Below are 13,940 nucleotides of genomic sequence, written 5' to 3'. Positions count from 1 at the left end.
TCCTTCATCTTAGAAGATACTAATAAAATATAAATTAACATATTTTTTGTAACAAAGTGAAGTGATAGTTTGCATTTATTCCATTCAGTTAAGACTTTTCTTTTGCAATATCAAGATTTTTTAATGTATCCCAAATTTGGTCATTTTAACACACTGAACTTAATTAAGTGGTTGCTGGAAGCTCAGGTGAGTGTGAACATTATGCCACTATTCACAGTTGCCTATCTGTTCAAATTTCTGAAATGTATGTGATCAAACGTATAAAGATAATTTTGGAACACACTGTATTCCCCATACTTCTTTATTGAGACAATGAGATGCTGCTGACAATGGATGATTGCACATACTGCAATGATGCTCCCCCCTCCCCCCTCTCCACACCCACAGAAAACAAGTATTTTAAATCAAAACTAGACATGATTGTCTCAATGGGAATTCTGCAATTGTTAATTAAATAAAATATGACGTTTCAGTCTTCGATCACTATTCTTTATTTTCAATTACCAGTTTTGGGCTAGCTGCCCATCTTCAGATCATGTATTGTAGTTAAAGAGTAACTTTTCCATACAGAACACTCGGTTCACTGTCTGTAGGGACAAGTTACTCTGTAACTACAATATATGATCTGAAGATGGGCAGCTAGCCCGAAACCAGTAATTGAAAATAAAGAATAGTGATCGAAGACTGAAATGCCATATTTTATTTAAGCATCTTAAATGTCATTTGCCTTCTACTCATTGAGCTGTATGGATTAATTTACATTTATATTCCTTACTGAAACTGAGTACTTTATTTGAACATGAAAGTCTCTGTAATATGTTTCACAAATCCTCGTTACTCATTTGTTTAATGTATATCTGCTGATAGATAAGAGACACATGATCTCTGGCACTGACAACATTGAAATGCAATTGAGAAAACATTCCACCTTTCATGTCCCCACTCTCCATAATACATCATGGTCAACTTACTGTCTACAGGCCATGTGTGCTCAGAAAAATAATCTGATTTGGCAATTTAAGTGATGGCAGGCTTACCTCAGTGATAAGTCAGATTAATTAATTACATTTACTCCACAAAAATGTATGAATCAGTTTTAAATGATGAAAAAACTTCTCCCTTCAGTATTTAATTAAATGAACATGTACAATGCTTATTTTAACTTTGTTGTACCCCTTATATACGTCTTCACTTATTCCTGGGGGAGGGGGGTAGGACAACCTTCTAATGCTATAAGGTAGCACTGCTTTAGTTCAACTAATTAAAATACTGCAGGCTTTTTTCACTCAGAACAATGTATGGATAGCTTGGACAGCTAAAATACTAAGTAGTGGTTTCAGTTAAAAGATCAAATATGTGGTTCAACTGACAGAAAAAATATTGATTGTTTTCATTTGAAAAGAAAGAACGAATAAAGCTACAATGGTGTTGAATCTTCTCATTTGGTTGCTCCCACTGACTGCTTTCACTTTAAAAAAAAGAAAAGAATAATATTCCAACCAACACATAAAACTGAAACCGACTGACTTGATTTTTTCATTTGGTTGCTCCTACAGACTGATTTCACTTAAAAGAATGAATGAGTAGTCCAACCGACTGAATTGGTTGTTTTCATTTGGTTGCTCCCACAGATGAGTAATACTCAAAAGAATGAATCAGTCATTCAATCAATATGGAAAACTATAACCAAATGAGTCAACTGTTTTCCACCAACAGAATGAATTGCTTGTTTTAATTAAGTTGTTCCCATCACTATTGCAGACTGTACCATTCAAAACTGGGTAGAAGTTAAAGTATCAGTGAATAAATGGAGAACCACAACAAATTTTATAGTCAGTGGTTTATCTGAGCGACAGTTGAGCTTATTAAACCTTTTTCCGTTATAAGAATAAGAATCTTTATTAGCCGTTCAGAGTTTTCTCATACAATGGGCTTCGTCAGTAAGTTCATTTACAGTATAAAGATGGTTATATTCTCATAACAATGTATATATAAATCATATGAAATTTAGTAAAGTACAATAGCACACATTTGGAATTTTATATATTATTAACTTTACAATAAAAAGGAAAACATTATACAGATTTATATTAAGCAGGGAGTACTCATGTTGATGACACTATGTCATTATCATATACATGTTGATAACATTATGTCATTATCCTAAGCTATTGATACAAAGTTAGGTCCTACTACAGGCAGAGGTACCTTTCTCTATGTTGAAACAACAAATATGCCATATTACAATCTTTAAATTCATCAACTGAGTAAAATGCTTTAACTTTGAGCCATTGACCCAATGTCTTAAATTTACTTTTAGATACTGTTTGTACAATTTTAGGAAGCATATTAAACAGTTCGAGGCCTACATATTTGTAACTATTATGTATCTTAGACAGTGTAGAGTATGGCAGATCAATTGTGTGGTTTCATCTTGTATTGTGGGTGTGGGCAGATGACCTAAGGGGATATTGAGCTATGTTTTCTTTTACGTGTAGTAAGCAATAATAGATGTACAAACAAGGAACTGTAATGATGTTATGTTTTTTGAAATGTTCCCTGCATGTATCCCTAGGAGATAAACCCACTATACATCGAATAGCTTTTTTTTGCCATCTGTAAATTGATATTGAATTGGGAGAATTTCTCCAGAGCAGAATACCATATGAAGGATGGGGGTGGATATAAGCAAAATATGAATGGAGCAGTAAGTTTTGGCTGACATTACTCCTAAGCTTATAAAGTAGGAACATAGCACGTGCAAGTTTAGAACAGACATATGTGATATGTTTATCCCAGCTAAGTTTCTGGTCTATCATCATTCCTTGCAGTTTAACCGACTTATTTTCTTTGTTTGATACCTTCAAATTAAAGAATATTTCCTCAGTTTTTGTTTCATTTATGAATAGGGAGTTTGCACTAAACCAATGAACCAATTTTTCAAATATTATATTATTTTTTTCTCATACAGATTCAAGAGTCTGTCCTGAATTGATAAAAGTTGTATCGTCTGCATAGAGGACTGTTTTACAGGGTAAATACTGTGACATATCGTTAACATACACTACAAACTGGAAGGTCCCAAGTATGGAGCCATGTGGCACACCTCTTTTTATTGTTTGTGGGTTTGACAGCTGCCCATTTACACTAACAAATTGTACTCTGTTGCTTAAGTAGGATTCTAATAATTTCAGGGTGTCCTCCTCCATGCCTTAGTGTCTTAATTTCATGATCGAAGTACTATGAGATACAGTGTCAAATGCTTTACTCAGGTCTAGGAGAGTAGCACAGGAGATTAATTTATTTTCAAAGCCATCATACATATCACTAACAATATTTTCAACTGCTTTAACTGTGGATAGTATAGACCTGAATCCATACTGTGAGTTACTTAACAAATTATTCCTCTCAAAATAGTGATTCATTTGTTGGTGACACAGTCATCAATTATTTTAGATATTATTGGGATTAATGAGATAGGGCGATAGTTACTTGTATTTGATTTATCTCCTTTCTTAAATATGGGAATAGTTACTGCTATTTTCAAACAGTCGGGAAAAATCCCTCTCTATAATATGCGGTTAATGAGAGTGGTTAGAGGGGGCAGAAGATCACTTGATATCTTCTTTATGATGAAGTTTGACAGACCATAGAAGTCCTCTGGTCGGAACTACTTAGTTTGCCTATTAATTTGCTAAAATCATTTTCAGTTACTGTTGCCCAGCAGAATTTATGGGCTACATACTTATTTGAACCTAAAAGAGTTTTAGCATCAAGCATGGCATTGAGGGAAGACAAATCTAGTTGTAAACTGAAGTTAACAAAGTGTGACTTTAAGATATCTGGGGCTATGGGTATAGCTAGTTGAGTTGTTGGTCTATTTATTTCACTTTTAATTACTTCCCAGGCAGCTTTACAACTGTTTCTGGATTTAAGAATATAGTTATCATTCAACCTACATTTTGCCAAACTTATTTCAGATCTATAAATTTTTCTTATTCTAATGTACATCTCTTTGTACTCGTTGCTGTTATGAGATCTGTCCTTAAACATAAGAAGCATAATCCTGATGCTGTTGAGGTATGGTGTAAACCAATTATTTAGTCTCTGTGGTTTATGAGCTTGGTTATTATTCTGTCTTTTTACTAATCTGGAATAACACTCATCAAATATTCTTGCAATTTTCTCTATAAATAATTTGCTTGTGTTATTCACACACATACCTTTGTATAATATGTCATTCCAGTTAACTGACCTTAATCTAGTTCTAAATACACTTATGCTGCATTCATTCAAAGGTCTAACAGTTTTGTGTTGTTCATCTGGAATGCTGACTGGAACTAAAATCCATAGGCCATCATGGTCAGCTAGGCCTAACTTGACCACTCCAATTTCAATATTTCAGAGCACCTTAGGCAATACATAATACACTCTCAGCTTAGAGAAGACCAACATGTACACAAACTTTCTCAAATCTTTGAGGATGCCCGCAGAGAGAAACCTCTCTGACCGCCAACTGCATTCTTGTCCAGCATATCTTTTTAATGTGGACTCAGGCTGCTATGTGGCTGCCAAACAGTGTGACATACTTTTGTATTCATCCCATATGATAAATAAGGAGTGTTCTAGTCAGCACAGAGTCATTGCTGATTGTCACCCTTATCTTACCCTGGGCTAAGTTTCTACTTTGGTGACCCACAACAACTGTATATCGATCACTTTCAAGCTCCTATGCCTCCATATCTGGATACTAAGTGCCAGTGTTGTGGCCATTCTGCAGCTGCCCTACATCTCTGTTCTCAAGGCAGTAGTGTGCAGTGTTTTGCAGTCAACTCCATAGCAACCTGTATTTGTCAAAAATGAACATGACATTCATTAGTGCAGTGGTACAAAAGTTGAAAATGGTATCAGACAATGGAGTCCTACAGACAGTTTACTAGGTGATTTCATTCCAATCTCTACTCTGCACATAGGTCAGCCAAATACTATGCATCAGTTCCTGCAACAGCCATATTCATGAGTCTTCACTGCTATTGATGTGACTGCCACGCTGCTTCTAAATTCATTCATGCTGTTCAAGCTGCACCACAGGGTCAGTGACATTACTAATTTGTCCCCAGCCAATAATAAATACCTCACCATGAAATTTCCCCTTTTTCAATGCTCATCCCAGACACAGTTACAGCAAGATATGTATGACAAATGACAGAGGACAGGAGGCCTTCACAGCTACAGCACCAGTTATGCATACTAGTGGATTTCAAACTGCTGTCAGACCGCATGCTGTGTCCAACTTCCTCCTAAGTTCAACTTGCGATGATGTCACATGAAAATGAATGATTGTATTTGCAAGTTAAAATTGGTGGACAGAATCTTTATCAATGTACAACATTGACAATATATAAATGCTGCAGACAACAATGCCTCTGAACATAGCTCACAGCAGCCTCACTGCACCCACTGCCTCGCTATAACTGAGCTGGATCGAGTGCACCTGACCACTGCTGAATGTGACATCAGTCCCTCCACAGAGGACAGTGATCTACACATGACCTCAACAGGCATCCCCACATCTGAAAACAATGCTCTATGCACTGGTATGGCGACAGTGTCGCTGACAACACTTGCAGTTTGGCATCATTGTGAGGAATTGCTGCTCATTGTGTGACTGCCCAAAACTGGTGCACAGTCTGCAAGAGGTGCATAGGATCAAGAAGACCATTAAAGTTGCTTTACTTTATGTCATGTCAATGAAAAATCTTCCACTCCACCATCACCACATGGTAGCAGACACTACACCTTTGGTCACATCAATCAACGCTATTCCCTCATTGACACGGGATCTGACATGAGTACCTCACCTCCTGGTCTACCTTCAGCATTGAGTGCCATTCCTGCCATACAGATCTGTGCGGTGAATTACTTTTTCCACCACCAACCACAAGGCTGAGTCTTACACCCAGGATCTCAGTGTTGGTGAACTGTTTACATGGAGCTTGGTTAACACAGGGTTGAGAGATCCAGTGCTTGGCAGAGACTTCCTTCGTCATTTTCAACAGTTACCAGACCTGTCCGCAGTACTCTGATCCATCAGGACAGTGGCCACTTTATTACTAATGTCTTTGGTTATGACTTTCCAGTACCATGCCACACCTTGGTCACATCTCTACTGGACAACACTCAGTGTTGCAGCTCGACTGTCAAATGCCACTAATATATATACAAGAATGCATCACGTACCCCGTCAAACTGCAACAAGTGAAATGTCTTTACAGGATGGACATGATGGTATATGTTGCACAATCCAAGAGGTGTTGGAGGAACTTAGTGCCACACAATGCTACCTAGATGGTTGTGAGATGCGTCATTCACTCGTGCCCATTCAAGACAATTCCACCATAACATCTCCTCTCGATCTCAGCATGATAATGGCATCATTCCCAGTAGCATCTGAGTCTACCCAGCCTCCACACACAATCAAATTCAACAATGTGCTTCCTACTCTTGTGTACCCCTCTGAAACTGTGAGTCTTTGTACATCTTCCTGCAACTGCGGGTGTTATTTATGCAGGGTACTACCTGCAGTGGAATGTTACACAAGATCACTACTGAACTAGCTGCACACTGCCAAAGTGGCAGTTGACAGTCATTTTTTGGCTGGGATTGTGAGACCTTCTGCTGATTTGGAGCTTCTCCCATTAAGATGTTGCCCTAAGAAGACAGAGAGTGAGAATATGCGAATACTGTAGAGCTCTTATCGCCTGTCAATCATTGTCAGGCAATATCAAACATACATGACTTCATCAACAACCTTGCTGGCACTTTAGTTTGCACTATATTGGACTGTAAGGAGGCACTCCTGTAGATACAGGAAGACATTCACAAAACTGTATCACATCTTTTAGTTCACAAAAATGTTTATATCTGCCACATGGCCTCAGGACTGTGGCTCAGACCCAGCAATGATTTATTGACAGTGTTATGTTCAAACGCCCTTTTAGATACACGTACCTGGATGACATTCTTGTCTTCTCTCCTACCCAGTAATTGTGGGAAGTGCATCTTAATAAGTTTTCATTGTGATTGGTGCCAACAGTGTAGTAATTAACGATGACAAATGCCAACTTTAGCAGCCTCAAGTTGTCTCTCTCAGACACATTGTCACTGCAGCAGGTATTCATCCTACACCACACTGAACTGACCTCATTTGCCAACTACCCCCACCTCAGGATTTCCACAAGCTGTACCATTTCCTTGGGAAGATCAATTTCTATCATCACTATCACCATCTCCATCTTAACGCCACCTTTGAGGCACAACCCACAGAAGTTCTCACGGGCAAGAATACTGCTGGCCAACCTAAGCTAGAGTGGACCCTCACATACAGTACACAGTTAAGTAAATAAAAAACTGTCTTGTGCAAGCCAATGTTTGGACACCCACTTCCACATGCTCAATTCATGATTAATAGTGATGTTAGTGACTTCACTACTAGAGCAGTTCTGCTACAAGAAATAGAAGGCATACAAGAGTCACTCTTGTTTTCTTTTTATCTAAGTGATCACTTTATAGTTCAAGTGGTTGGTATATGAGCATGAACTGTTGGCAGTGTATGAAGTGGTTCATCAGTTGAAAGGAAATGTGGAAAGCAGATCACTCATCATCCACTCCAATCAACAACCTTGGGTGAAATCAATCCATAGTCCTTTTAAGGATATGTGCCTTCGACAATTCTGATTCCTCAGTTATATAGCACAGTTCATGAACGATTATAGACATCTGCACGGTGCAGAAAACATTGCCATGGATTACCTGTTGTTCATCAACATCCTCTCTGTGCAAGGTGACTCTGGCAAAACTATAGAGAAACAGCTGCATGGATTAATTTCGCAATACCATAACCAACTTATGGCTGGAATGATGCTCAATTCTGGGGACAGCTAAACAACTCTAGTGTGATGTTTTGCAAAATTGTGCTTGGCTACTTGTAATCAAGCTGCTATGGAAGTTCATCTTCAAACAGCTTCACAACTCCTCACATCCTGGCATACGCTTGGTAACATGACATGTCACCGAATGCTCTGTGTGCCCCAAAGTAAAAAAGCATTGCAGAGAGTAGACCCATATGTGCATAGCCTGTAAATGGAGTGAAGTGGGATGTCATGCACAGTGGCCACTTGATCAGGTCAAGATACCAAAAGCATTATTCAGAATGTACTCTTCGACCTGCTAGGGCCACTGCCTAACTCTGAGTGCTACAAATACATTCTCTTGGTCATTGACTGTCTACCCTTAGAGCCGGGGTGAGCATAAATTTGGCTCAGGGCCACTTTGTGGAAGCAAGGGTTAGTGGAAGGCCACACTTTTTAAAATGGTTGCATGCATTAGTTAACTTTGCATTTCAGAAAAGACATAAATTGTTATATAAAAATTCTGTCTGTTTTGGTGGGCCACACAAAAGCCAATAGCAGGCCACAAGTTGCTTTTGGCTACTATTTGCCCATACCTGACTTGGAAACATCATTGCAGAATCAATGATCAAGGCTCTTGTTGATACTTGTGTCTCCCATTTCGGTTGCCTGGCTTCTCTAACCACCGATCAAGGTTGGCAGAAGCACTTGCTCTATTGGCAGACTACATACTCCATGCACTGCTGATATCATCTACAGATCTGCCCATCTTCACCGACATGTCAAACTGGACACAGCTGCACATCCCTCCAAGAACCTTCATCCACAAGGCACTGACCAACTGAGATTTTGTCATGCTTCGCAATGATACCATTTGGCCAGCACTCCAGCCACCGTACAAAATCACTCACAAGGTTCTTAAATGTGGTTTCCACACATTTTACGTTTTGCTTCATTGCAGTCCTATGATGGTCCCGATCAATCAGCTGAAGCCAGCTTGGAACTTAACATGACAACACTTCAATTAATGATGCAGTGCCTGCTTCAAAACATTCAGCCTCACCTGTGGCTGCACAACTGTATGCCATGACTGCCAACCCCTCCACATCCAACATCTTCGAACGGCCCCTCAATGTCTAATGCTTTCTGCCAGATGATCTACACATCAAACTAGTTGACAACTTGCTGGTGGTTGAGGGGTGGCAAGCTGAATGACAAATCAAGAATGGATTCATTGCCTGTCAATTCTCACATAGTTACAACCTACCTAACGATGGGGATGCAGCTGCCATCACATCAGGCCTATCGTCTGATGGTTTCCTCACATTAATGCACACCATGCCAGATCACTTCTACTTCAGTTGACCCAGATGTTTATAATCATCCACATTACAGTCATCCCCATCACCCTCACTACACCTCAAGAAAACCATATGTCTGCCATGACTTGGGGGAGGTATCCTTGTGCCATGACTTGGGGGAGGTATCCTTGCAATGGTGCATCATGGGTACCTGCATTACTGTTAATTACTGTTAGTGGGGGATGGAGAGGGGAGGCGGGGAGCTCTGTGGGGATGCCACAAAAGTGGAACCTTGTGACGATCAACTCTGTCCTTGCCTGCTAGTATGTCCTTGTAAGGTGGACTCATTTTGCTCTATGGCTGCCAAGCAGTGTGATGTACTTTTGTATTTACACCATAAGTTAAACGAAAATGTCATAACCAGCACCATGTCCTTACTAATTGAAAGATTCTACAAACCATTTAGCACTTCTTGGAGATAAAGAGTTTGTTGTGCAACCCTCACACCATGTGAGTGTGTTTGCAAATTCTAGTCGAGAAAGCTGAATGGTGTTTCAATGTATACAGCAGGTTGCTTTTTAACTCTCAAAAACTAAGGGTAAGAAGATTTTAAATGCCACATAGAACTCATCTTTTCTATTCATTGGCTTAAATAGTTTAAACAATGTATATTGTGAATATATGCCTCTTGGCATATAATATGACAATTTTTAACATTTGATTCTTAATATGATGATGACAGTTGGGAAATTAAATATATCTTTGTGTAACTTTGCAATATATTATCTAAAGTCTAATACATTTGAAAAGTCATAATATTTTGACCACAGTCATTTCATTTCTGTGATAGACAAATAGTACTTAGAACATACATCTCTTTTACATTTGCGCAAACAATTTATGAGTCCCTTAAGTATGAAAAATTCTTTTAACTTGAGATATATAGAATTTCAATGATGTTGGCACTAAGTTGTGTTTTAACGAGCTCATGTTCACTGGCAGTTTATTTTCAGGAAGCAAATAGACTTCTTTCTGAGGCTTTACCTGAAGAATTTTGCAATAGTGTAATGGAAATTGTAGTGTACTTCATGGAATCATTTGGAAGTCCAGTTCATTTTAACTATGGGCCACGCCATGAAATGTCATTTGGATTGTTTCTGTGCTGCCTCATCAGGATTGGAGCACTTACCGCAAAAGATCAAGAGGGAATAATTACTGTTGTGTTTGTCAGGTATGTTACAAGAGATCATTACTTTATTGTAATATAAAAAGAAATTATTCTTCTGCTAGTGGACACATAAATTTGTTACAAAAATATGAAGTGTGGACAATTTTGTAATATATCTTACTGTAATTATTTTTGTTGTAGTACTGATTTTTCTGTACACTAAACATGAAGACAGACAAAATAACAAAAAATATGGACAACAGGAAATATAATCGCTGTCCATGTTGACAGTGGAAAATAGAAAGAAGGAAATGAGGCCAAGTAAATAAATTCTTCATTTATAAAAAATGAATGCAAGAGGACAAGAAACTCATCAAAGACAAAAAAAGCCTTCTTTATTGGAAGAAGGACATGTAAATCATGGAAATGTGGCCAAAACTTAAGGTCCTTCATAAACAGAAAGGATGAAAAATCAAAAAACACATAGTATATCAGTCTCCAATACTACACCCATTATGGTATCTGGCAGTTTCAGAGAAGGAAAGCCAATTGTAACAACAAACTTTTGTAATACCATGAGACTTGTTGCAACTGACCAATAGTTATAGCACATTCTCTCTTGCACAGTCAGTTAATGAGGACTCCGCACTGTGTGATTCTCTCCTGGACTCTGATTTGGACTTTGTTGTTACCTACCAGTGCTGCTTTGAAACACATGTACTTGCTGGCAGTAGCTTTAAACCACTTAGAACTGATGCCCTCATTGTAATAACAGCCTGTATTTGGGTATGCCAGGTTCCTTGTAAAATAGGAGCAGTACTGTGCTGGGCCTGAGCCAATATTTTCTGTATAAAAGGTATTAGATAGGAAGGAAGAAAGTTCAGAATTATCTACAAAAATCTGACCACAAGAATGCTGTCCTCTCATCTCAAATCGCAATAGAAGTTGAGAACAATTGGCTGCTTGAAACTCAAAGAGATTCTTAGGTAATGAACATCACTGGTTGACATTATATATGATGGATTTGCATTCAGAACACTTGTCATGAATCATCAATTGACACATAAAGTGAGGACTGGAACCAAAAGAACCTGGACACAAGAGTGGAAGAGGACTTTCAGAAAAGAAGATTAAAGACATTTTGGTACAGGAAGAAAGCAAAATAATCAACAAAATAATGTTAAGCCCATTCTCAATTGGGCATAAACCCTATAAAAATTGATACTATTAAAAAAGGTTAAAGGTAAATAAAAGTTATCAGGAGTAACATAAGAGAGTATGTGAATTAAGGGCAACATATGTGAATTAAGGACAACACATAGATAATTTATGCAAGGTATTATCTATATATAATTTCATTATTCGTGTGACAAACAAAAAGTACTGATGGCAAATTGCTGTGATGTCATATATCCTCAATTCTCATATTCATTTTGCTAGCTAGTAATTAAACAAGTAAAACACCTAAAAAGAATACTTAAACATAAAAAAGAGCCTTCTGTTGAATTTCTAAGGCCCTCCTGATAATTCTTGTGTTTTTTTATTTTTTATTTTATTTTCTTACTTTATTTATTTAAGATTGTGAAAATGGATACTCTACACACACACACACACACACACACACACACACACACACACACACACACACACACACAAAGTGTTATGACTCAAAGTTATGTGCAGTAACTGAGACAACTACTTCACTAATGATCTGTCACTCCGATGTCATTTGTGATAACTTTTACCAAGGGCTGTAAGAAAGCTCACATCTATGTCAACCTACTACAAAATGAAATAATTGCTTTTTAAAGAACTCTTTCGTATTTGCTTGCTCTCGTACACCGGCTATAACATCTGGGAACAGATCCCCTATTAATCAGAACATCATCTCAAATATGAATCACAGAGCAGAGCAGAAGAGAGTGATCTTCCTCTTAAGCTACTCGCAACTGTTTCTGTGCATTGTCATTGTGCCTCTTGCTTTCTGCCTTCCAAAACAGTGCTGAGCTGCAATGCCAACTCCTAAGTGACCCCTCCGTAGTAGATGGAGATGCCTAGTCACCATTATACCTTTGTGCTGTTACGTGCTTGCACATACTACTCCGACTCTGTACATTGATCAAACCAGGACACACACAGTGGAAAGTTGTCTACAGGCTAACTACATAAACATTGTTTCTACATAGACATCTTTCATCTGAGTGCAAAGAAGAGGTGGAACAACATGTCACGCCATTAAGATGATCACAGTTTAGGTCTCTTAAGATGGAATTCAGTTTTATCCCTTCACAATACAAAACTTGTGCATTTATATTTCTTACTTCAGTCTTTTCGATGTGTGATTACTAGGTTCTACAATGATTGCCTTTCCCTTTTGATTATTTAAAAAAATAATATTTAAAAAAAAGTGTCCTTTTGGTGCTTTATTTCTTTATCCTTCCTCCTTTTCATATATTACTGTTGCCATTCAACTATTCATAATTAATTGCTAGATTTTCACAGATGAAGAGAACTCATAAAGGTTTATATTATTTGACAAGGATTGATCATTATTTCATTACTTTGACTCAAAGTTTTTTGCACCTGATAGTTTGTAAATCTTCATCTACAACAGTACAAGATTCTCAAATTTTTTGAGACAGAAAAGGTTTATGTCTTTAATTATCATAAGGTGTAATGTACTGACATTTTAATCTACACAACTTTCCACTGTCTCAAACCCCAGATTTGTGACAACTGAATGTTTTTGGAGAATGAATATTCATAGAACCAATCGTCACCCAGGTTGGTCTAATTGTTTATGACTATTTTGCAGTAACTTCATTAGTGTGATTAGCATACACATTAAAGTTTGCTACCTTAGTAAGAACTATGTTTACACCTGATACTGTTTGTGATGCTGGTCTCCCTCTTCTTACCCCTCTACAGAAAAGGAATGGTACAGGTCATTCCTTTCCTAGATTCACATGACCAAGGATTAGACCACCCCTTCTGTGAATTCATCTATCCTTCCTCTCTCACATATCTTCATAAAATTGGGTACACCAAATACACACATCAAAAAAAGTTTTGCATCACCCTAGTTCCAAGAACTCATGAAGATAGAAGTTGACTGTGGATATTGTATCACAGACATAGTCCCTTTGACTGTTCAGAGATGTCACTAAACCTGCCCTTGCAAGAGCAGCACGTACTAAATGGAGGGGGTCCGGCAGCCAATCAGTTCCAGTCCTTCCAGCAGGAAATAGGTACACAACTCATGTTGTCTGTAGTTCAGCCATGCCTAGATGGTCAGTACCGCAGTTTGATCATGTTCACATTGTTACTTTGTGCCAGGAATGGCTCTCAACAAGGGAAGTGGCCAGGTGTCTCAGAGTGAACCAAAGCACTGTTGTTCAGACACAGAGCGGATACAGAGAGACAGGTACTGTTGATGGCAGGCCTCGCTCAGGCCACCCAAGGGCTACTACTGCAGTGGATGACCACGTATGGATTACGGCTCGGAGGAACCCTGTCAGCAATGCCACCAAGTCGAGTAATGCTTTTTGTGCAGCCTCAGGA

General features: G+C 38.3%; 1 protein-coding gene across 2 annotated transcripts in view; it reads left to right on the top strand.

The window, feature by feature from the left end:
- The window catches only part of LOC126273461 (serine/threonine-protein phosphatase 2A activator-like), a 204,537-nt gene that overhangs the window by 64,011 nt on the left and 126,586 nt on the right, over nucleotides 1-13,940 (top strand). For both annotated transcript variants that reach the window (XM_049977018.1, XM_049977019.1), the window contains one exon: nucleotides 10,225-10,442. In XM_049977018.1, coding sequence (XP_049832975.1) covers nucleotides 10,225-10,442 — 218 coding nt within the window. The remainder of the gene's footprint in view (nucleotides 1-10,224; nucleotides 10,443-13,940) is intronic.

Source organism: Schistocerca gregaria, chromosome 5, assembly GCF_023897955.1.
Source record: "Schistocerca gregaria isolate iqSchGreg1 chromosome 5, iqSchGreg1.2, whole genome shotgun sequence".
Classification (NCBI taxonomy): Eukaryota; Metazoa; Arthropoda; class Insecta; order Orthoptera; family Acrididae; genus Schistocerca; species Schistocerca gregaria.
The sequence above is the reverse complement of the archived record's forward strand: the minus strand, read 5'-3'. Positions and strand labels throughout refer to the sequence as shown.